This window comes from Condylura cristata, unplaced genomic scaffold (assembly GCF_000260355.1).
Source record: "Condylura cristata isolate star-nosed mole 26May11 unplaced genomic scaffold, ConCri1.0 scaffold00021, whole genome shotgun sequence".
Classification (NCBI taxonomy): Eukaryota; Metazoa; Chordata; class Mammalia; order Eulipotyphla; family Talpidae; genus Condylura; species Condylura cristata.
In genome coordinates, this window is record NW_004567122.1 from 646,862 (window position 1) to 672,702 (window position 25,841).

Sequence of the window (25,841 nt, forward strand, 5' to 3'; positions counted from 1 at the left end):
AAATAAATCTTTAAAAAAAACAACCAATAAGTCACCTTTTCCTTGGACCAGCTGACCCCCGAAGAGAAGGTCAGCATCAGGGTGCAGAGCCCCCCAGCGGCATGCAGGCCGGTGCGATGGCTGCCCAGGACGGCAGAAACACACATGCTTAGCACCAGGAAGGCTCTCTTCACTGCAAGGTCTGTCTAGAAATACACAGAAACTCAAGATGTTAATTTACATTACAAACACTCAGATTTGTATGACTGGCCATCCCTACTAACACACTGGTTCTGTGTCTATAGCTCATATTATATAATGACTAAAATTTTGATGTTTTTCCTCACCAAGTAATTAGCAGACTGGGTGCCAAGTGACAATATTTGGAATCAATGACTTTCATCTCCTGCCATACCTCTGCGGTAAAACAGACACTTTATTCATAGGTGAAGAAGGAAGGAAAGAGACCCATACAACCTGCAGTTCCATACAAGACATTCAAAAATATATCTTTCCAAATAATATATCTCTCCTTAGCCGAGATACAGTTGCAGGGAAATAAAGATGGAATTACAGAAATAGGAAAGTGATGGTACAGTCTAGGGCAGGGAAGAGTGCAGTTCATCGTGTTGAAAAATCAAAGAGAGAGGGGATCAATTTACGTGAGGATAGATGAGAAATAGAGGCAAGTCTTTCCCTTCTCAAATGTTCAAAGTGAAGCTGGAAGAGAAAAGATTAGGAAAGTCTTTCCTGACTGGATGAGTCCCATCGGCGCCCCTCATCACAGTCTAGTGCAGGAGGGAAAGTGGGGTGGGGAGGCCCCTCTGAGGTTAGCAACGTCTGCTGATTTGCCTTCTTATTCAACTCAGTGGGCAGGGACTGCGCTCAAGAGCCGGCTTCACCAACCACAGCCTGCTCAGTGTAAGGAGGGCAGGCCTGGTGGCGGCTCTGGGGCAAAGAGAATTAAATATTCAAGTTAGTGTTTCAAGGGCCTTCTAAAAGTTCAAGTTTCTGCAAGAAATGTCAAATACTATATTTCTTTAAAATCGGTATTTTTTAAATTTACCTGATGTCTACTTGGAAAATATCGCAGAAAAATTCCCATAACAGCTCCTATCAGCACACCAATAAGTATGTCCCGAAGAGAGAGTAAGAGATTACGAAGCACACCACCTGTCAGGGTACACACAAAGTGAGGGAAACATTTCACAACAAAGTACTTTCACACACCCTAAACATCAGAAAATCAGAGCTAGGTGGCTCATAAAGAAAGGTTAAGGATTTTACAGAATGTACAAATATGGACCTTAAGTATTGCTATATGGGAGATAAATGGGAAAATATATGCAGATCTAGTTGCTAAATATGTACTTTCTGATAACTTGATCTCTACACACAAGTCAGAAACGATTATGGAATAAGTAGGCCACAAAACGTAGCTGGTCCCTCTGCGCTCCCCCAAAACACCAACCTGAAAGACCAGGTGGGGAAGAAGAGGGCAGAGAGTGATAAAGGACACCCCTGGCACCTCACACGTGGTTGGTAGTGTCTCTTCTGAGGTACTATTATGACAAAGAAAAAGTAACTTAAACATAAGAAATTCTTAGTGACAACAAAAGGATTCATTCCAGGGTCAATCCAAGGAATACTCAAGAGTCAACTTTTGAGTATATATACATATGTTTATGTATCCCTATCTATTTTACTGTGAAATATTGAATAAAATGATCCTGAGTTACAAAAAAGTTTAGTTATTCCTACATATTTAGCTCAGTAAAGGTTGTAGCATATATATATATATGTATGTATGTGTGTGTGTGTGTGTGTATATTATTAGAAATCATTTTCCATGAAAATTACTAGAAATGGAGCATCACAACAGCAAGCTGATGGAATGGGAAGACCTAGAACACTAGCGCCCCACAGAAAACACCTGCGTAACATACACAATACAGTTCAAGAATTCTTAGCAAGCTCCACACAGCAATCTAGAAGTTTCAGTACCAAGAGCAAGCTCAACACCAAGAATGGGGTGGTACTGAGACCAGAAAAGCAGCCATGTTAATGCAGCGATGGCCCTTCCCCAAGCCACCATGGCTGGGGATGGTGAAGAGAAAATGCCCAACTTCTGATGATGCTCCCTCAGGAGGGAAAGCAGGCTGGAGAAAGTCTAACAGCTGAGCTGTCCAGAGGCTGGCTTGTCTACTTGGCTGAGAACTGGCTGGTGCGGGTGCCTGTGGGCTGATGAGCCAGAGAAGAGCGTGGCGGCTGAGCACCAGACCACCTCAGCACTGCAGGCAACAGCCGTAGCTCCAGAAATGGGGAATGACATGCCATGCCCAGAGGAGTCGGAAGGCCTGCCTAACTATCAAGCCACGCTTTCTGGTGGAGGTTTTCTCCTCTATGATACTAGCTTGTAAGGCTGAAAAAAGTGATAGTTTTTTTTTTTTAAAGATTTATTTATTCATACAGAACTGGGGTACAGGCCAGAGATGCGGAGGGTGAGAGGATTCACCAGGAACAGAGTGGGGAGCAGAACAGGCAGATGGAGGAAGTACACTGCTGAGGGGAGCAGCGGGCGGGTCAGGAGAGGTCTGCCGCGCCATGTGGATCTCCTCCGGGGCAGGCGGGGATCGAACTCATGTTGAATTGGCTTAAGCTTCTTAGTGCTGTGCTTTAACCTGCTACGCCACCAGGGAGGGCCCAGTGATAGTTTTTAAATGCCACCAAATCCCAAAAAACAAAAGCAAGACATGAAAAAATAAGGGAGCACAGACTAATCCAAGGAACAAAACGGATCACCAGAAACTGATCATAAAAAATGAAGCTATATGAACTACCTGATAAATAATTCAAAACATTATGGAGTCAACTTCAAGTTTCAACAGATCGAGTAATTCTAATGCAGCCAGCGCAATACTATCCAGCCATTAAATATGACATAGAAATGTGTGTACTGAAAAGAAACATGTTTGTGATACATAGTTAAGTGCAAAAAACAGGCTAGAAAAGGATGACCAGTGACTGTATAAGGCAGGAGGGACAGGGGAGGAGAAGGAGGAGGAAGGAGAAGTCATCCTCTAGGTAGATTTGCATCAAAAGATTCAAAGTTATTCTTGGGCGGATGACCACTGCAGATCTTATTTCTATCTTGTCCCTGGTTTCCTTACTCATGTATATGATTTTAAGAGAAACTACATATATTACTTTTCAATTTAAAATGTTTTGATGCTTCAACAACAGAATACCGACCTTCGAACACTGTAGACAGTGAAAGCATGTATACTTCACTGCACGTGCACAGTGACACCCAGACCAAACATCAAATTCCAAAGAAGATGGAAACACTAATTGGAAAAGTCAGATGCATTCGTGTGTACACACACACACACACACACACACACACACACACCACTGGATCACTATTTAGTAATGAAAAGCAACAAAACCTTCACATTTGCAACACTACCTATAGATCTTGTGTGTATTATGCTAAATGAAGTAAGTCTGACAGAGAAAGACAAATTCTGTGTGTCAATTTTATGTGGATTCTAAACCAAAACAAAGGAGCAAACAAAACAAAATCTAGCTCGTGGACATGGAGAACACGAGACTGGTGGCTGCTGGAGGGAGGGCACCGGGGACAGGCTAAGGACGAATGCGGTCGAGGGCAACTTCCAGTCATAAATAAGGGATATAGTGTACAGCAAGGTGACTAATTAGTGATGCTGTTTTGCATATCTGAAAGTTGTTAAGCTAAAAGTTCTCAAAATTTTCTTGCTGGTGGCAGAGGCAACTAGACTCGCAGTTGTACAAATGCTGAATCATTAAGTTGCACACTGGAACTGTCAACACGGAGTGCCACGTGTCCATTCCACCTCAAAGCCTAGCACAGCCCAAACATCACCTGGGGACTCCCATCTGGTGCCGGACGTGGTCCCACCCATGCTGGGAGAGGACAGCTCTCTAGTCAGCCGTCTTACTAAGAAACAACCTTTTGTAAGGAGTCAAAAATGCACACTTCCAAAATACCTGTGAGACATCATCAGTAGTGGTAGTAACAGTACTGCTTAAAATTTTCTTTTGAGAATATGATAACATTTCAAAGTAGTGTGAACAGATGAAAAGTCAGGAATGGGTTTTAAATCTCCTGCAACGTGGGGTGTTCCCATGAGATTACTCGTGTCAGGGGTGGTTTCCAGTGCAATTCTCCCCGGTCTAGAGCGAGCCTTACACAGAGCGTGAGGAGGGGCTACGTGGGAGAGTCGTGGTTAGTCAGAGCAGCAGAGCCAGCGCGCTGCCCAAGCCCTTCCGTTTACCTGAGGAGAACACTATGCTGTAGCATGTATTGAATCCAGTGATAGCCACGATGTCGTCCACACTGCTAGCGGCTATCAGTACGGTTGGAATGCCTTTCTTAATACCATATCCTCTTTCTTGCAAGAGTAGCATGGAAGGAACAACAATAGCAGGAGAGACCGCACCTACTACAAAACTGAAAGAAAGACTCTGAAAACCAATTTTAAAACATCATCTTAACCAAACAGCATTCTATAGTAAGTGTTACAGCAATACATTAGCCTTTACAATAATTTCAGTGTAGACAATCTGCTTTTGAGTGAGTCATACAAAGGCTATAAAATGCCTCACATATTCTTCAGGGTTGGCTAAAAGTTTAGAGACTGCATCCACCATATGGGGCTGAGCTCCACTCGCGGCCTCTCCCAGCATCCTGAGCCCACTGAAACAAAAAAGTAAAAATAATAGGAAAGTCCAAAAACTAACGAGAAGACAAGAAGCCCGCTGCACTCCAGGGCAGGTGCAGACAGGTCCGGGAGGATGAGGGGGCGGAGGGTGTACTCAGGAGATGCTCATTCCGTCTGGAAGGGCTCGAGCCCTGAATGACAGAGGCCGGGAGGGCGGCCGAGGGCACCATGCAGTGGCTATATGGAGAACCGAGAGAATGTGCAGACACCCCCTGCGCTGTTCCTGCCTGAGGGGCGGATCAGTCGGGAACTGCACCGCCTGCCGAGAAAGGACACACACGTGGGCCCTGTCGCAGCAGGGCTGGCGGGTGACACCCAGGGGAGAGGAAGCCGCTACAGTCCCTTCTAAAGGAACCTGCTGTCAGCTACATCGCTCTCCACAGTAACGTCAGAAGGGGGTGAGTTGCTCCTGGGGCCCCCAGGCCCCGCACCCCAGGTCACCACACAGTGGTGCTGATCACAGACACCTGCTAAGAGTGGAGGTGAGGGCGGTCTCCCCTCCACCCGCTCACACAGCTTCTGCAGTAACTGACGTGAGCGTCAGCACTTCTTTCTTGGCTGCACAATCTCTGCCATGCAGATACTGCTCAAGAATTCCCCATGGGCTCAAGAAGAGCCTAGAAATATGAAAACATGTACTCGTCTAGTTCAGTGGCACCTGAACTTTACTGCACTTGATGATCACCTGATTTATTTTTTTCATCTGCTTTATTACTTAACTGTTTCTGCTCATCAGTCTAATCTACCCCAAATTTAGCAGCTTAAAACAAACCACTTACGCCGCACAGTTTCTGTGGGGCAGCAGTCCATGCGCAGCTTGCCTCTATGCTCTGACACAAGGTCTCCCACGAGGCGGTGGGGAAGGTCTGCCTCCAGGTTGGCTCGCACGGCTGCTGGCAAGTTCTCCATCTCTCGCCGCCAGGGTCTCTCCACTGGACTACTGACAATGTGGTCACTGACCCCCACCCCGGGGCAGCAATCCAGCAGAATACCACGGAAGAGAGAAGCCACGGTCTTCTGATAAACCAATCCTAGCTTGGCCATCCCTTCACTTCTGCTGTGTTCTCATAGCTCCAGCCCAATTCAAGAAGAGTGGATGACACAAAGGCCTAAGTGTCAGAAAGCAGGGGTCATGGGAGTGATCTCACAGGCTGCCTGCAGCACTGGAGACCTTTAAAAATACCTGAATCCCATTCAGACATCCTGATCCCATCAGGGTAGACTTGCCCTCTTGACTATTGTAAGTGTACGACTCAGGAGCACTGCCGGTGCGCACATGTCCTGACAAATGTCTACAAGGTATATCCTGTACAAATGAAGTTTATCCTGTACAAAAGAAACTACACTTTGCTCCTTGCCAAGTCCTTGACAGCTCCCTAGCGATCTGTAGATGCTGAGCACTTCCCTATGCTGTGGTCAGCTGCAGACTTTCTATGGAGAAATATCTATTCACTGACTGACACCTTACACAAAACTCTACTCAAAATGGACACTACACTGGATGTGAGAACTGAAATCATGACATGCACAGAAAGTACAGGCAAAACACTCCACCACACAAACTTCAGTGATGTCTTTGTGGAGTCATCACCAAGGCAATGAAAACAAAAGAGAATCTAAACAACTGAGACAGCATCAATTAAAACCCTTCTGTAAAATGATAAAAAAAAAAAAGGCATCATTTGAATAGAAGAAAATATCTTTGTCCAGAAAGCTAAGTACATATAACTGGCAAAGATAATACACTCAACCAAATAATAGAAGTAAATTATTTTTATTTAGTCATTTTTAAAAACTCATCAACTCCTGGCCAGCCTTTGCTCTATGGGGGCCAGATCCAGTCTGGAACATCTGCTTCCCACCTGTAGGGTAGGAAGGAGCAGGGAAAATGACTTGCTGGACAGCACTTTCTTTTATTAAAGATTTATTCATTTCTGCATACAGAACTGGAGTGCAGGCCAGAGGTGCAGGGGCAGTAAGAGGATTCACCAGAGACAGAGTGGGCAGCTGTGGGCTGTGGGCAGCTGTGGGCAGAGTGGACAGGCGGATCGAAGAAGTACACTGCTGAGGGGAGCAGCCGGTGGGACAGGAGAGGTCTGCAGCACCATGTGGTCACCTCCGGGGCAGGGATTGAACGCGCAATAGCTGCTTCACAGTGCTGTACTTTAACCCATGTGCCACCAGAGAAGGCCTAGGACAGCATATTCTTTTATGAAAAAGTGCTCTCTTCTCTTTGCCCTCACTCAGTGTTGGATAAAACTCATGAAAGTCTTGTTTCTCCTCTTACCTAGTCTTGCCTGTTCTCTTATATATATATATATATATATATATGACTGACTTTTTAAGGAAATTTGTTTGCCATTTAATATTTTCTTGAATTTTATTTCTAACTGCTTTCACTAATAAGAAAAGGTAGTGTAACTACTGAAACACATCAAATTGATTAAGTGTATCATTAAAAAACAAAAAAAAAAAATAAGAAAGGAAGAAAGGGAATACTCCACAAGAAAATACAATGAACTATTACTCATAATATAGATGCACTTCACAAACAGCCTAATGACAAAAGAAGCCAGAAATGAAAGCGTATACACTAAACAATAACATTTATTTAAACCCTGAAGAAAAAAAATGTAGTCTGTTGGGACAGAAAGTAGATTATGGGTTGCCTGGGAGCAGGTGTGGAATTAATTAGGGTGACACACAGGGGAATATTAGGGGGCTGTGGGGTAATGAACAGTGTTCTATATTTCAATTAGACTTGTAGTTACATAGGTATGTAAATTTGTCAAAACTTATTAAAATATTCACTAAACCTGGGTACTTTTTTTGCTGTTTGTAAATTATACCTCAATAAAAGTGATTTTAAAAAATCAGCATTTTTCTTACATGTATACAAAAACTAATTAGAATTTTTGGGAAAAATTCGATCTACAAGTTCACCAAGAACCAGAAAATATTCCCCCACCAAACTCTAACAATAGTCTGGATCTTTATATGCATCGTTGTACTTAAGATAACAGCTGAATAACTGGAGATATCTTTCACATTTGTGTTTAGAATGTCCCAATATTATAAAGATGTCACTCTTGTCCAAATTCATTTATAAAATTAATACTGTACCGATTAAAATCCCCTTCAGAGTGGAGAAATTCACTAGTTGTTCCCAATGTTCATCCGGTAGAATAAGAACTTAAGGGCCCTCCCTGGCGAAACAACAGGTTGGAACACAGCACTGCAAAACTAGCTGCTGGCATTTCTGCATGAGTTCGATCTCTGGCCAGGGAGGTGACCCACATGGCACAGCAGACTTTTCCTTTTTCCTGCTGATCTCCTCAGCAATGTACTTCATCGATCTGCCTGTACTGTTCCCCACTCAGTCTCTGGTGAATCCTCTCGCCGCCCCTGTGTCTCTGGCTTGTACCCCAGTTCTGTGTGCATAAATAAATAAAATCTTTAAAAAAAAGAATAAGAACTTAAAATGAAAAACCATGTCAACACAAAAAAGAAGACACTGTGTTTGTAAAGGTAAGACAGTTCGTAAAGGTAACAGTGATAGAGAAAGACAAAAACAGATTGGAAGAAGATATAATACAAAGTGTACAAACAAGTCTATAGGATTTCTTCCATGATAAAATTGGTGACATTTTAAAATATTGGGGGCTAAGAAAGGACTTTTCTATAAATGGTGCTGACACACTTATTCATAATAGCCCACACATAATAAATTCTGGTTGTTCTAAAGATTTTTAGAAACTAAATTTAAAAGTAGTAAGAGAAAAATACATAAATATATTTGCAAGCATGGGATAAAAAGGACTTTTAAATTTCAAGTAAACAATCTAATTTTACATCTACAGGAACTAGAAAAAGAAGAACAACGAAGCTCCAAGTAATCAGAAAGAAGGAAATAACACAAATCAGAGCAGAAATAAATTAAGTAAAAACATGCTCCTCCTTCCCCAATCAATGAAATAAAGAGCTAGTTTTTGGAAAAATAGTCAACAAAATTGACAAACTTTGGCTAGATCATTAAGGAAAAAAAGACAAATCAATAAATGAAGGAGAACACACCACAATAGATACAGCAGGACAAAGGGTCACAAGAGAAAGCTGTGCAAAATATCTGGCTAAGCTGGAGGAAATGCAGATTCCCGGAGTGGTATGACTTTCCAAGAGTGAGTCATTAATAAACACAAAATCTTAACAGACCTATGACAAGAAATTTAAACAGTAAGCAAAAACCTCACACCAAAAACAAAAGGACTGGCTGGCTTCATTGGTAAATTCTACCAAATATTCAGAACATAATACTCATCTTTCTCAAACTTCTAAAAAACTGTAGAGTGTGCATAGAAAATATCTTTTCTATCTCTGTGAGGCATAATGCTGCTGATGAGAGTACACAAAAGGAAAATTACAGGTAAATGTCTCTGATGAACATTGATGAGAATTCCTAGCAAAACATCAGCAAATTGAATTCAACAATATATTAAAAAGATCATACACCACGATCAAATGGGATTTATTCCAGGACTGTAAAGACTGTTCAACATATAGAAATCTATCAATAAGGGCATCAAAATTATCACAATGAAAGATAAAAGCCCTACGATCATATCAATAGATGAACTAAAAGCTCTTTAAGATCGGCCACAGTGGTGTCTTTTGGATACCTCTCCAACAACTAAGGAAAAGTTAATATGAGCAAATAAAACAGCATCTATACAGAAAGAAATCATCATTAAAAAGGCAAGTCACCGAATGGCAGAAGATCCAAGGTGGGATTATAGTGATTTTACCTCACCCTGCTAGAACAGCTACTATCAAACAGTCAAGAACTAGTAAGAGCTGGTGAGGATGCAGAGAAAAGGGAAACTTACACACCACCGTGGGAAGGTAAAGGGGTACAGCTACTACAGAAAACAGTATGAAGGATCCTCAAAAACTTAAAAATAAAGTACCATTTCTTCCAGTAATCCCACTTCTGGTTATTTACCCAAAGAATATGAAAATGTTAATTTAAAAAGATACATGCATTTCTATGTTCCTTACAACACTATTCAAAATACAGAAAGGTAGACAAAGAAGAGGTGGGTATATATGCTCAATGGTAATAAACTTAGCCAGAAAAGGGATGAAATCTTGCCAACTGTGACAACATGGATAGATCCTGAAAAGATTATGCTAAGTTAATTAAATCAGAGGGCGGATAAAGACAAATACTGCATGACTTCACTCATTTGTGGAATATAAAGAAACAAATCAAATGTTTAAACAAAACAAGAATAGGCTCTTAGACTCTAACAGCAAAATGACGGTTACCAGAGGGGAGGGAGGGAACAGGGGGAGGACGGGGTAGGTAGAGGAGCAGACGGTGACTGGCCTTTGGTGGCAAGTGTGGTGTGTTCTATACAGTTGCTTAGGTGAGAAACTGTATACCTAAATCCATACAATGTTGTAGACTTAAATCAGTGAAAAAATAAAAGGACTTTTGGATCAATATTAGAAAGGAATAAAGACAAACACTGATTAAAGCTCTATTCTGCTTCCCTTTCTCCCCTTTATTTCTCTGATTTTCAATGACAGTTCAAAGTATTGGCTTTTCTGCCTTCTGTAATAATAAAATGTCCTGTTTATATTTAAAAGTCACTATAGCCAAAGTTAACTATCTAATGGTATCAGGTAGTTGCAGTACTCTAAAACAAGGTAACTGCAATGCTGTAACAGATAAAGATTGATGCATTCAGTTGGAGGAAGAAAGCAATGAAAAAAGGACAAAGCATGAGCAGGTCAATCACAGATAAACACCAAAGAACAACACATCTATAAAAGCAGCTCAAGCTCATTAACCATCACAGAAATATAAATTTAAGTAACAAAGAGATACCATGTTTTCATTCACCTAATTGGAAAAACACAAGTTTGATATTATCAAGGGTTTATAAGGATTTGGAAGAATAAGTTTTCACATTCTGTTGCTACAGGGCAAACTGGAGCGATGGAGCCATTTTGAAAGTTCATCAAAATGAAAATTATTCTAGAAAAACTTGTATTTGTATAAAACATTATAAATAAAATCTGATCTTATACAATGTAACACTATGCAACAATTAAATGAATTATATTTTTCAACATGAATCTCAAAAATACTGTTAAAAAAGTGAAAACATTCTTTCATATGATTTATATGAAAATACACAAATTTTTCTTCCATGGACACCCACAAAAAGGGCTGTATATACTTTTATATAAATAATTTTATATTGTAAATATAGTTCTACATTATATAAATCATATATAAATTTCTTTATATTGCTTAAAAGGCCTAGAATGATTCTCTCTTTGGGTCAGAGCATACGGTACCAGGATATGAAGACATTATAAAATAACTTTTCACCTTTATCTATTATGTTCTAATTTTTCAAAAAATAAAATGCATTTGGATATTAACTTTATAATAAAGATTACACTTTAAAAGCCCAATGGATTTAGCAGTATCTAGTGGGTGAGCTTTTCTAAAAAGTTCAGTGGAATAGTGACAAAATTAAGTGAAGTGGAAATTAAAAGGAATTCAGATATCAAGACAGTGGTGATTAGAAGCTCTTAACTCTGAGGGAGCTGAACAGGAAGGGAAATGAGCAAGAGATACAGGTGGGATCCATGACACAGGGAACTTGTTTTTGTTTTTATCACATCTGTATCTGTACAAAACCTACCTCATAGAGTAGATACATAGGAAGAGGCCATTAACCAGGTCAAAATAGAGCTACTGTACAACGGATATGAGAAAGAATAAACTGATGCGCTGCCTTAGCATTGAACATTTAGGGACTCTCCATGGATATGGTGGCTTCAGAATACAGCTCTGCTTCTGACCAGCTGATTTTTAAGGTTTCCTACTACCATACAAAACACTGTAAAGAGAAGCTTGTCTATACACTATTCTGAATATTTCACTTATTCTAACCCAAGCATCCGTAACTGAGTATAGGGATAGGGAAAATCAGAAAAAGTTACCCAAGCAGAAGCCCCCATTGCCAGGGGAAGTTCATCAGGAAGTGGGCAATGACAGCGGTTGTACAGGCCTCCATCAGGCACGGGCCTATGGACAATCGCAAGCAGACGCCTTTCATTTCCCTCAAAGCCTGAAACACAAAGATAATCTCATGAGAACAACCTACAATGGTCAAATAGAAAATTATTTAAGGAAATATGGAGACACTTGGTCTTTTTTGAGTAGTAAGTTCTTGCTACTATCTACTTCTTCGAGATTGTCCCACTGGGCTTGAAACCTAACCATAGCTCATTTTATATAGCATAGATTGGATTATAAACTATTGCACATGTATAAGACGTATTAAAAAATCCATTATCTATATTTAAATAACTATTTCTACCTACCTTAGTCTGTCTTAGCGAATAGTATAATGAAAGTAAATCACAGGTTTATTTCCGTAAGGCTGAGATAAAATGTTTGATTAACTTAACAATTTGAAATAGAAATTACCAACATGCAGTGAGAGACTATCTTAAAACTGAAACATTAATTATAAGGGATAACTGCTCAGTTTTCTCATTGGTTCAATCTCTACTGGAGATAATAAATTTTACTCTCTATAATTATTTATGCTCTTGAGCTATTCCCACTACATTTACCACTTCCGTTTGCATAACTGTTACATTGCTGAATCATCGTCCTTTAACAACCCAAATAGATGTATGACTCCTAGATACTAATTTTTTTTTTAAGTTTATTTTTACATCATTTTGCACATTTTTTTTTCATCTCCATTGTAATCCCCACGGGTTTCCCATCACCAAATCACCCCTGTGCCACCACCATAGTCCCGTGCATTTCCATCCCTCCCACCCCCCCGTTTTTGATCCCATTCCCCACTCCACCCCCACAGAATGTCTCTGGTCTATGGTTGTTCATTATTTTTGTTATTTTCTCGCCTGGTCCATTATACTCCTGTTATGAGTGAAACCATCCAGTATTTTTCTTTCTCTTTCTGGCTTATCTCACTGAGCATGATCTTTTCCAGCTCCATCCAAGTTGCTGCAAAAGACATGTGTTTCTCTTTTTTGGTTGCTGAGTAATATTCCATTGTATATATGTACCACATCTTCTAGATACTAATATTTTAAGAAATATTTTAAAAGATTGGTTTTTATAATAATTCAAGCACAATCAGGAACACACTTCTGCAGGGAGAAGTAATGAAATAAAAACACTACTGAAGTTTTAATCTTTTTGAAACAAAGCTAAAAGCTCTTTACAGGGAGACCATACCCTTGGTTAACTGAAAAGTAAATAGTTACCAATAGAAGAGCTACAGCTGCCAGAGAGTGCAGATGCTGTGAATCTGTGCAAATAATTAAAGATGATCTTAACCTCACAGTGATTTCTTTTCATATCAAAAGTAGAAACCAAGGTGCCAACCTTTCTGCAAAATCTGTATTTTTTATCTTTTGTTTTTTTTTTAAGACTTATTTATTTGTGCATACAGAACTGGAGTACAGGCCAGAGGTGCAGGGGTGGTGAGAGGCCTCACCAGAGACAGAGTGTGGAGCAGAACAGGCAGACTGACGAAGTACCTTGCTGAGGGGAGCAGCAGGCGGGTCCAGAGAGGTCTGCCGCGCCATGTGGTCACCTCTGGGCCAGGGATCGAACTCACACTGAAGCAGCTGCGGCTCACCTGCAGTACTGCGCTTTAACCCACTGTGCCACCAGGGAAGACCTGTATTCTTTATCTTAATTTCACTTAATGATTCCACTTGAATCTATAACAAAATTCTGTCTACCCTTCTTTTCCACCAGCCTTCAATATTTAAAATAGTCTTACCCAAGGTATAAATTAGAAACACACCTTTGGGTCCAGTCCAAGTCCAGCTCGTATCAGGATAATGGTAAGGGCAGTATTTCTTAATGCTGAAGACCATTTACTATTAATGAGGACGAATTTGCTGAGGAATGGAGCATTCCTAATGGTAAAACCAGCCAGCAACATCCCTTAACACAAAGGAAATAAAGCATATGTGATTTGGTTCATTTTTTTTTTTGCAAGTGAAAACTCAGAAATGTTTAATTTTCCCTCTTCAAACACACTGTGTCAACACTTTGGGGGAAGAGCAGCATGAAGGACTAGAGGTGAGAGAGGACATGGCTAAATGGGGTACATCAAGAAACTCTGTGTTCCCGGAAAACTTAAGGGCAAGGGTGGTGGTGGAGAATGGGTGGAGGAGCAGATCATGGAAAACTGCCTCTCCACTCTCCCATTCTCAGACAGATGAGGCACCTTGGAGAAGTTCTAGGCCGGCCATAGCATATGATGACTCTTGCATTTTCTTCGTTTTGGTGAATTACACAGGCATGAAACTGGAGGAGAGTTAGAAGACTCTGCCAAAGTCCAAGGAGGAGCTGGAAACAAGTAACTTCCACAAGGTAAGAGCAGATGTTTTGTAAAAGAAGTAAAAGGTTGAATGAATAAGAAAGTGTTGAGGATGCTGTCAACATTGAAGGGGGCGTAGAGATAAGGTGGGGAGATTATACCTACTGAGAGTATTTGTATGAACTGAATACTTCGATGATACATCTTTGACAAGTGTTCTACTCATTGTTCTCTGTCCAGAGAATGACTTAATAATGGTAATGAAAAAATAGCACATAAACCTTCTTGAGCAGATGATGCAACTTTGAATATACAAAGAGTTTACCCCAAACTATAGGGTGTTTTGGTGCCTAATCATTATTAATATTTGAATCTTATAATTGTATTTGAGCTGGTTAGCAGTAGAAAAATACAGCCTTTTCCCTCGTTTTTCCTTATTTACAATGCAATGAAATTTAATGAAGATGTCCTATTAAATGGTAAAGAACTAAGAATCAAATATTTAAATTATCTTAAAATGTTGAAGAAAAAAATCTGTGTAAGGGGAATATTTCTCTGATGAGCTATATATACACATATGTAGTATGTCACATCTAAGAAAGCTTCACAGATATTATACTGTTTCTAAATTATATCTTAACAAAAAGATGTACATAATTTGTATAGAGTCTAAAGCAAAGGAACAAGAACTAATTATACATTTACCAAGAAGAGGCGGAAGCGGAGGTACTGCAGGTATGGCAATCAGTTCCAAAAGTTTCCCCCCAATAAAGGCACCATAAAAGACAACAAAGAATCCAAATAAACTTCCACCAGGAAGAACGATGGGTCCAAAAAGTGACCAGGTCATACACCATCCCATCATAAGTATAACTCCTGAAACACAAAAAGGCACGTATCTAGTAACATGTCGTCACACAAAAGGTGGTTTCTATTTTAGCAAATATATCAATGGCCAGTCCCTATAAAATGACAGTACAGACAATCAACTATGCTTGTAAATATAGCTGAAGAAATATCTGTTTAACGTCTATTACAAAGTTCCTGTGTATTTATGGGACAAGTTTTAAAGTAAATCTTAAAACTTTAGTGCTAAACAGTTTTTATATGACATTTGATGACTCTATGATGTTTACTTCCTTCTTTATTTAAAGTAACTTTCCCATCAAGAATAATAAGATGATTGGAGAATTCTCAAATTTACTGAAGATCACATTGGAAGGGTTATACATTTTAATAGGCGCAGACTAAACCTTCATAATGAAAGGATCACTCAGTTAATACTGGATATAGATTGTCGAAAGGCATGGAAGCTGAAACAGCAGTGTACCTAGTCTTTGAGCGATATAAGATATCGCAGATGAGATGCAGGAAACAGATGGCAGCATGGGTAAGGACGAGGCCGGAGGCACTGTTTCTGGTCCTACTCAAGGAGGAGGCTGTAGGTTTCTATAGATGACATACTATAAACTGCTATGTGCAAATTAAACGCTACCTTCATTTCTGTTAACCTGCATTTCTAATTCATCTTAGGTTCTGAAAACAGCTTAATGTATTCTGTAGCTGTGACCTCTTGGTGGCTTCATAGAACTCCCATAGTAGAAGAGAATTTTTACTGAAGTCAAGGCAGAAAACTATGACTAAGATTCTTTATTCCATCCTCCATGCCAATTACTGCCAATCCACAAAAAGATTTCAAGAACTGAGTTCTTACTGACAGAATGAATCAGAAGATCTCATTCTACTGGCAAATGGAAAAGACGAGGCAGTTTGTCTTTGCTGCTACGTAGGTGACAAAATCACCTGAGAATTCATATACAAAATAGGGGTCAGCTAATTTATGTTCAAGGTTCAGTTTACATAAGTTGCATGACTTGGAACCCTTAAACCTACCAAAAAAAAGTCTTCCCATGGATACTTAGTAGATGCTAACTTGAAACAGACATTTCTGATTCCACACTGTATAAAGTTCCAAAAGGTAAACCCCACTTAATCTAAACAAAGCACTTAAAAAAATAGTAATTTCCTACAAACAAAAGTTATTAATACAACAAAGAAAACCCCAGTCAATAAAATAAGCATTATAAAATATCATTCAAGCAAAGGACGAGTTAAAGATGCTGTGGAGAAAATGTTCCGGACACACCCCATGAAGGGTAGGCACCACTTCTGCCCTCCCCACCATCACCCCCGCCCCCACTCCCTTTCAGAGCAGCCTGGGATGGAAAGCACAGTAGGGGAGAACCAGACGCCTGGGCAGGGGCTACGGGGAGCCAGGGCAGAGTTGAGAGGCCAGTGGGGATACAGAACAGGGTGAGCCAGGCTAGGTGGGAGATCTACATGGCTTGGGGCCCCTAAACCTATCAAAAAAAAAGGGGGGGGCCAGGCTCTCTTGCCTTTGCTGCTTCAAATTGCCTACACTATTATCCTGTTAGACAAGTCACTTTTCATAATTTCTAGAATCTAAACTCTAACTTTTCTAGGTGATATAAGACACATTTTAGTCAAAAACATTATTTAGTTTCCTCGAAATAAGAAGGCAAAAATAAAGCTAAATTCAGGAGCATCAGGCTCTCCTGGGGTGGGAGCCCAAGTCACTCAATCTGGCATTGCACCAATAAGGTTATTCGGTCTGAAATCCTTTTACTTTATCCTATTATTTAATTCCATCTAGTTCTAAAGTTTCAAATTACTAAAACATCTCTATAGAGATTCCTATTTCATTTATCATAACTTTTACCATTTAAGCAAGTTTATCAGACCAAGAAGCTCAGGCTGACATTTCTGAGTTGGACTTTAACATGAGCACCTATTCAGGCCCAGTTTCTTTCATATCAGCCAAACACTTTAGGAGATGAAGTTGGCTATTTTTCCTTGTTAGCTAACATGAGCTAATTCTGATTAACAGACACGGGCAGAATAAAAATGACACCCAATAGTATAACATGCTTCAAAGTAAATCATTAAATTTTAAGCTAGTTCCCAAATCATGTTTTTGGAAAACATCTGCATAGTTTCTATTATATTCCTGAGTTTAGAAAGAATTTACATAAGCACTATTTTAAAACCACTAGATATGAATGAACTCTAATACCATCCAGAGGGAAAACAAAACCCAGCAGGTGACACACGATGTACACAGACACAAACCGAGAGCTCCGAGTCTCCACTCAAAATTTCAGTACTCGTGATGACATAGAATTTTCATTAATCATGCTTTTAAATAGTCCTTTCTCTTTACTTACTCCTTCAGCTGAGATATTGCCCCTTAACATTCCTAAAAATGGATCTCTGGTTCTAAGAAAAGTAGGACAGAAAATATGCACCAGAGACACCCTGCTTCCTTAAAGCCAGATGTTCCTTCTTCTCAAAACACTTACAAGGGATTGGAACGGATGGACTTTGCATTGTTTCTGGAACCACATCTCTGGCCTGGTAAAGACTCCAAAATATCCCAATTCCTCAAAGAATGCAGGTGGTAGCGTGCATGGCTCTACTAAGGTTGACATTCCCACTGAACACATTTTTCTCTAATACATTTTAATATCCGAGAGGAAGGATCCTATATAAGATGAACACTAAGATCACACTATGCTAGAATAAATAGTCCTTTATTATTAATGCAACTATGTTTAAAACCTCACTGACCCAAGACGAGACCAATCACTGAAGAAATGCCTTAGTTTTCCTGAGGGGTGGCAGTAGACCCAAGTGGACCAGTACGAGTTTTTGTTCAGTCTTATTGAGACCAAACCCAATTCTCAAAAAAAGGTAAGAGGAAGGAACCCTTATCCAAGCTGTTTTTTTTTTTTTTTTAATGAACAACACTAAAGACCAATCAGAGGTATCATGTGTAAGGAAGAGGATGAGGAAGGGGATACACTGAAATTTATTATATTCTGTATACTGACCTTAATTACATTGGATTAAAAAACTCTTTTATTCCTCTTTAAATCTATATCTTTAAAATCAGTGCACAAAATTCTGGAAGCTCAAGTATTGGCTATGATAAGTTTAAAGTCATTTTTATATTACTGGCAATGTGAGACTGGAATTTGTAAAAGCATTTGTTAAGACATGGATTTACATCTACTTTTGAGATTATTCTTATTAAAAACTTTCCCCAAGGTGGGCCTCCCTAGTGGTGTAAGGGGTTAATTGCAGCATGTGGAGTTATCTGCAGCCATTGCAGCATGAGTTCAATCCCCGGCCAGGGAGTGACCAACAGGGTCCAGTAGATCTCTCCTGTCTCCCCTCTGCTCCCCATGGCAGTAGATCTACCTGTTCTGCTCCTCACTCTGTCTCTGGTGAATGCTCTCACTGTCCCACCTCTGGCCTGTACCCCAGTTCTTGTATGGAGGCATAAATACATCTTTAAAAAAAAAAAGCTTTCCCCAAGGCTGGCTGAGACATTTATCTGCATTTTCATTCCTTCTCCTCTCCCCACCGTATTTTCTGTTTAATTTTTTCCAATCAGAAATTTAGATTGAGAGGTCTCCTAATTTTTAATAGGTCCAATATAAGCAATTTTAATAGAAATTCAGTCAACTAATAAACATTACTTATAGCTTACCCAAAGACCCAGAAATTTATTCCCAGCAGGAAACACAGCAAAAGGAAAGACTCAATACTTAGTAAAAATTTTCAGCTAAGTTTTGAAGCCAGAATTATATCCCATGTTAACCTCATTTGCAGACTTTTGGCTCCCAAGATTTCCTTAGAAATAGTTTTATCAAAATAATAAAGAGAGAAATAGTTATCTCTGTATATATCAAGTTTCCCTTTTTTAATAGCAAAACCCAAGACAGATTCTAGATTTGGCAGCACCTTTACCCAAACCTCACGACTAGAAAAACATGGCAAGGAATGGCAATAAACTGGAAGCTAAATGTCTGGCCCATGGAATAGCACAGAAAAGCACCTGAAGGTGGATAACCACTAACCCTTAAGTTGGGAAACACATCATAAAGCAGTATATGACGTTTAACATGAACAGAACATGGCAAAGTCTCGCTTTTCGAAAACAGGCAAGGCTCTGGAAGAAACAAAAACCAAAGAATCAGCCAAAACTAAGGAACCAAAGTCTCAAACTAAAAGAGTTACTTAATATCCAAGAAACTAGCTGTCCTAATAATTTCTCTTACCAATCTTAAATTTAGGGAGAAAAATAAATGGACTTCTTACCACTTGGTTTCCATTAGATTTCTACAGGGGAAGAGAGATCAGGAGTCTGAGTGGTAAAAATCTTTACCTTGTTGCAAGCATGTTCAGAAGTCCTAGATCTCTCTGCAGCCACCTTGGGAAAACAAGCAGCCCAGCCACTGACAGTTCTCCTGGCGGGCTCCTCAGACTGTCAGGGCACAGAGGAAATCATCCTGCTCCCTTTTGGGTTCTTCTAGGCTGGTAAATAACCAAACAAACACCAGGCAGGTTGATAAGAGAAAAAGACAAAAGGGAGTTTAATAATTACATGTATGCTCCCTGTATCCATAGCGAGACCTGGCACAACTAATTCCAACAGCTAAGATTTCTTATTTGAGTTAAGTGTACACAGTGCGGTTGCTGATATAAATATGACTGTAAAGAAACTGTAACCCTACTACTTTCTATTAACCTAGAGAATATGATGCTTTAAGGATTTCTGTAGTGTGAAATTAGGGTGTGGGTGTGTGTGTGTGTAATGGGGGGAACTAAAAAAAATATTCACCCCCCCAGACAGAAATATAGAAATTATAAAAATTTTCTTTTCCTAAAAATTTCTCTTAAGTTGCTAAAAAAAAAAAAAAAAAAGCAAGGAAATGCAAGCTCATCAACATTGCTCACTCAGAAGCTGCAACTAATGTTAAAAAAAAAAAAAAAAAAAGTGGGGGAGCAACTGGCTCTAGATATATACCTAAATTTGTAGGTTCAGTACTGATATAAAACTCTTCAATTAGTTCCTGAGCAAATTGCAACCCCCAACTTCAAAAAATAATCTTTGGAGCCAACACAATACCCTTTACCCTCGTCCTACACCAAGCAACCCTGCCACTGTCCAGATGAATATTCAAGTTTAGTTTACATTGAGAAGCTTAAAAATACTGATGTGAATTTAAAAGTAACCTTTACCAAATGACAAATCAATAAAATTTAAAGCAAGTACCAAATAAAAAAGTAATTTTAAATTTCAATTCCTTGTCTTTCATTTTATACATATATAGAATTTATTTATGCATAGAACTGTGGCGTAGGCCAGAGAGATGGCGTAAGAGGATTCACCAAAGACAGAATGGGGAGCAGAACAGGCAATGCTATTGAAATCCACTGCTAAGGGCAGCAGCAGGGGAGACAGAAGGGGTCCACTTTGCCCTGTACTCTGGCCTGAGATCAAATGCAGGCCATAGAGGTGACAGCGCTGAGACTTAACTCCTAGGCCACCCAAGAGAGCCCTTTTTCATTATATTGTAATCTATTTTTGTCTTTTATTATCTTTTATTTTGAAGGTGAAAATACCAATCTGCTTCACTGTTAAGTTTACCTTCAGAATCTCTAGAAAAGTATAAGAAAGTCCTTTAACAATGTTTTTAAAAAAAATTTTTTTTTTATGTATTTATGCATACAGAACTGGGGTACAGGCCAGAGGTGCAGGGGCGGTGAGAGGACTCACCAGAGACAGAGTGGGGAGCAGAAAAGGCAGATCAATGAAGTACACTGCTGAGGGGAGCAGCGGGCGGGTCAGGAGAGAGGCCTGCCACACCATGTGGGTCACCTCCAGGGCTGGGGATTGAACTTGCACTGAAGTGGCTGCAGCTAGCTTGCAGTGCTGCGTCCTAACCCACTACACCACCAGGGAGGGCCCACGTTTAAAAATTTTTAATAAGGAAGCAGCTGTTTAAAATTTGGGGCATGACTTTATTATGAGCTTTATTTCCAGAAGTATAAAGTTATTTCAACTAACTTAAAAGTAAATGCCAAAACAAAGTTTTAAATAAAACCCTTCATCAATGCTGTTTCTAAGCCTAAAATTTAAGGCAAAAAATAGTCACAAAAATATTATAATACATATTTGTTAAATGATGATTACTTTTTTGCAGATTTAAGGAAATATTTCCTCTTTGTCTACATATTTTGGTAATACGGCTTATCATTCATCTGAAGAGTACAGATGAAGAATGACTTGGTTGGCTGTGTTTAAATATTCACCAAATAGTTCTTACTTTCTCTCCTCTTATGCTGCTTATGTCACATACCATTTGTAATAAAGTTATTCAGTGGCCCCCGTGGAGGACAAAGACCCTTCTTTTCCACGCGACGACGCTTCTTTTCCGAGCGAGGATCCTTCTTTTTCAACGGTGGTTTGTTTTCCTGTTTTTGACAAGACAGGTTCCTTAGTTTCTCTATATTCCTAAGTATTCCTATCTTTGCTGATCTGAAGTAAAACAGATACGGTTTTTATCAATTGGAAATAAAGCAGCAATAAACATGGGGGTACAGGTATCTTTTTCAATTAGTATTTTTGTGTCTTTTGGGTAGATACCTAGGAGTGGGATTGCTGGGTCGTAGGGAAGCTCCATGTTTAGCAGTTTGAGGAACCTCCAAACAGTTTTCCATAGTGGTTGTACTAGTTTGCATTCCCACCAGCAATGCAGGAGAGTTCCTTTTTCTCCACATCCTCGCCAACATTTGTTGTTGCTAGTTGTTTGAAGATGTGCCATTCTCACTGGGGTGAGGTGGTATCTCCTTGTGGTTTGAATTTGCATCTCCCTTATTACGAATGATGTTGAACATTTTTTCAAATACGGTTTTTAAAAAGTACACTTTCAATATAATTTTATAAATTCATGAAACCACCAAGTCTCATAATTAAATTTATAATTAGAAACATATTTTTACTGTCAATGCTGAGAATTATACAAAGGAACATTCAAGTTGTTATCAAAACGATGCCACAACAAGGAATAACTTTCTATTTCTTTTTGTCTTGTTCAACTTCTTTTAACATTGTTTTGTAGTTATCCTTGTATTGGTCTTTCACCTCCTTTGTTAATTTTATTTCCAGATACTTTGTTTTTTTTTGGTACAATTGTAATTGGGATAGTTTTCTTAATTTCTTCTTCTTCAGACTATTTGCATATAGGAAGGGTACTGATTTTTGTATGTGGATTTTGAAACCTGCTACTTTATTCAATTGGCTTATTATTCTATTAGTTGTTGGGGTGAGTTTTTAGCATTCTCTCTATATATTATATCATCTACAAACAGTGAGTTTTATTTCTTCTTTCCCTATTTGGATTTCTGGTGTGTCTGTCTATTGTGAAATTGCTCTTGGTAGGACATCCAGTATTATATTGAGAAGCAGTGGTGAGGTGGACAGCCTTGTTTTGTTTCAGATCCTAAAGGGAACACATTGTTTTTCACTGTTAAGAATGACGGTAGCTGTACGTTTGTCATATATGGCTTTTATCATGTTAATATATGTTCTTCTATACCAAGAATTTCAAGGACCTTCATTATAAATGTTGAAGTTTGTCATGTTCAACTTTCTCAGAATCTACTTATATGATCATACTGTTTTCATTTTTCTTTTTTGTTATGTTCAGTTCCATTACCTGATTTTTGGATGCTGAACCATACTAGTGTTCCTGGAGTAAATGCCACTTGTCATGGTGTATAACCCTTTTGATACACTGTTGGATCCAGTCTGCTAAGATTTTAGTGAATATTTTTGCATCTTTGCTTGTTAGGGAGACTGGCCTGTAGTTTTCTTTTTTGTGTGCAGTCTTCTTGGCGTTGATATTAGTGTAATGTTGGCTTTGTAAAACTCGTTCCATATGATTTCTTCTTTCTCTATTTTTGAAAGAGTTTTTGTAAAATGCGCACCAGTTCCTCAAATGCTTGGTAGAACTCATCTGTGACACCATCTGGTCTTGGCTTATTTTTGGTCAAAGGGCTTTGATTACACTTTAGATTTTGCTGCCTGTAGTTGGTTTTCTATTTCTTCTTTATTCGGTTTTAGATGATTGTATACTTCTAAGAATTTGTCCATTTCACCTAGATTGTTGAGCTCGTTTGCATATAATGTACACAGTAATCTTTGGTTTTCCTCTGGATTTCAGCTGTGTCTGTTGTAATGTCTCTTTCATTTATAATCCTATTTACTAAAGTTATCTGCATTTTTGGGAGCCTGGCTGGGGTTTGCTAACTTTATTTTTTTCAAAGAACCTGCTTTTGGTTTCATTGATGTTTTGGATCACCTTTTTTACCTCTACTTCATTTATTTCTGCTGGACTTTTTATAATTTCCTTTTGTTCACTGGCTTATTCTGTTGCTGCTGCTATTCTTTTTCTAGTTCAAGATGGGAGATTAGGTTGTTTCTTTACGTTCTTTCTTATTTCTTGATGTGGGCCTGGCTTGCTATACACTTTCCTCTTATTACTGCGTTGGCAGTGCTCCGTATATTCAGGAAAGTTATGTTCTCTTTTATCATTTGTCTTAAGATATTTTTAAATTTTTCTTTGATTTTCTCATTAATCCAGTGGTCTTTTGATAGTGTGTTGTTCAATTTCTATATAACAGAGGTTTTACTTGCTTTCTTTTTGTAGTTGATTCCTTTATGGTCAGAGAAGATTGTTGGTATGATTTTGATCTTTGTGCATCTGTTTATGTTTGTCTTATGACCTATTATGTGGTTGATCCTGGAGAATGATCAGTGTGCACTTGAGAAAAGTGTGTATTCAAGTTTGAGGGAGAAGGGTGCAGGGTCCTATAGAGTCCAGATATTTATTTAGGGCTACTCTGTCCTTGTGTATTTTCTGTCTTATTGATCTGTCCAGTGGTGTGAGGGGGAAATCTCCTACCACATGTGTTTTCTCTAGTGTCTGTTTTCAGAGACGACAGTAATGGCCCCGTATGTTTGGTGTTCCCTCATTCGGTAAGGATATCTTGATGCGTGTTACGACTTCCTGGTATATGGTCCCCTTGATCACTAGTGTCCATCTATGTCTCATCACCCTTTTTGGTTGGAAGTCTAATTTATCTGCTCTAAGTATGGCTGCCCTGCCTTCTTTTTGAGGCTATTTGCTTACAGAATTGTTTTCCAACCATTTACTTTCATTCTGTGTTTACCTTTTAATACTTTGGTATGTTTCGTGGAGACAGAAGAAGGTTGGACTCTGTTTGCTAATCCAGCTCAGTACTTGCGTTTTGTTATTGGTGACTTAGCTCAGTAATATCTAGGGTGATTACTGATACAGGAAAGATTTTAACTGTCAAGTTGTTCTTTTTTTTTTTATAGTTCTATTCAATACCTGGTACAGGTCTCTCTGTTTATTCCTCTGCTAGTTTAGATTTTAAGGTGTTAATATTCCTTTGAGTAGAGGTTTAGTAGAAACAAATATCTGGAGATTTTGTTTGTGAAGGTTCTTAGTTTTCCCTCACATAGGAAGGAGAGCTTTCCAGGAATAAGTATTCTTGGCTGACCTTTTTTGTTCTGACATTTTTTGATTATGTCACTCCATTCTCTTCATACCCGTACTGTTTATTCAGAGAAGTCTGAGCTCAGCCTTACCAGTTTTCCTTTTACTGGTTATGTTTCCTCCCCCTAAACAGCTTCATTATCATTGTTTTTCTTTGTCTTGGAATCTTGAGACTTTTCTGTTAAGTATCTTGTTATAATTTTCCTTCAATTATGGTAATTTGGTGTTGTTTCCTGTATGTCTATTTTCATTTCCTTCTTCACATTTGGGAAGTTCTCTTCAATTATTTCTTTGAATACATTCTCAGTTCCTCTGTCTCTCCTCCCTCTGGGGTTCCTATAACTCTCAAATTTCCATTCCTCATGGGTCAGATAGTTCTAAAAGTGCTTCTTCATTCTTTTTCCTTTGTACCTTTCTTTTCTTTTCTTTTTTCTTTTTATAACTGTATCTTCAAGAATACTGATATGTTCTTACAGTTCATCTATTATATTTTCATGGCTTTCCCAGATTTCTCTAGCTCCTTTATCGATCTTATAACACCCTGCAGTTCCTTTATTTTCTTATTTAAAGATTTATTCTCATATTTAGTTCTTTGATTATATTTCTCACATCATTCTTTTCCTTCTCTCCATGTTTAAGTGCTTTAATTGTGGTGATTGAACTCTTTATCAGTCAGAGAAATTCCTTCACATCAGTATTGTTGGGTTCTGGAGGCTGATTTTCCCTCTGTGGTATGTTGGTCCCAAGAGGGCTTTCCTGACCGTTTCTATTTTTCTTTCTTTCCACTGTTTGCTTTGAGATTTGTTTTAGGCATAGAGCCACCTTAAAGCTCATGCTGGCAGGCATAGCTTCTGGGTGCTCTTACCAGGGCACAGATGTGTGATTGGGGGCTCCCATGGCTCCTCCCTAAGCTGCTATCAGCTGGACCACTGCTGTGGGGAGGCGGGATTTACAAGTGCTCCTGTGGGGCCCAGGGGATACTGTGGTGGGTAGGGCTTGAGGTGGGGGTTTCCTGCCATTCCCACCTGGGTATGTGTCTACTTGATGGGAAAGAAGGGCTGGGTGTGGGGGGGCCTTTGTGGCCATTCGGGCTTGAAAGTAGGAGTTTCCCACAGCTTCCACCAAGGCACACATTTACTGAGTGTATTCGATGGCTGATGTCCCCAGGTGGCTGGGGGCAGGGTGGGCCCTTGGGTTGGGGTGTCGGGAGCTTCTGTTGCTGGTGGGGCTTGAGGGCCGGGGTTTCC

The 25,841-nt window shown here is 39.3% G+C and overlaps 1 protein-coding gene across 6 annotated transcripts in view; it reads right to left on the reverse strand.

Annotated features, from left to right (window-relative positions):
* The window catches only part of SLC9B1 (solute carrier family 9, subfamily B (NHA1, cation proton antiporter 1), member 1), a 44,681-nt gene that overhangs the window by 7,220 nt on the left and 11,620 nt on the right, over positions 1 to 25,841 (reverse strand). For 5 of the 6 annotated variants that reach the window (XM_012727908.1, XM_012727907.1, XM_012727906.1 and 2 more), the window contains 7 exons: positions 21,370 to 21,484; positions 14,846 to 15,016; positions 13,619 to 13,761; positions 11,766 to 11,893; positions 4,299 to 4,474; positions 1,046 to 1,152; positions 36 to 185 (listed from right to left, as the gene is read on the reverse strand). In XM_012727908.1, coding sequence (XP_012583362.1) covers positions 36 to 185; positions 1,046 to 1,152; positions 4,299 to 4,474; positions 11,766 to 11,893; positions 13,619 to 13,761; positions 14,846 to 15,016; positions 21,370 to 21,484 — 990 coding nt within the window. The remainder of the gene's footprint in view (positions 1 to 35; positions 186 to 1,045; positions 1,153 to 4,298; positions 4,475 to 11,765; positions 11,894 to 13,618; positions 13,762 to 14,845; positions 15,017 to 21,369; positions 21,485 to 25,841) is intronic. The other variant, XM_012727911.1, reaches the window with a different exon arrangement.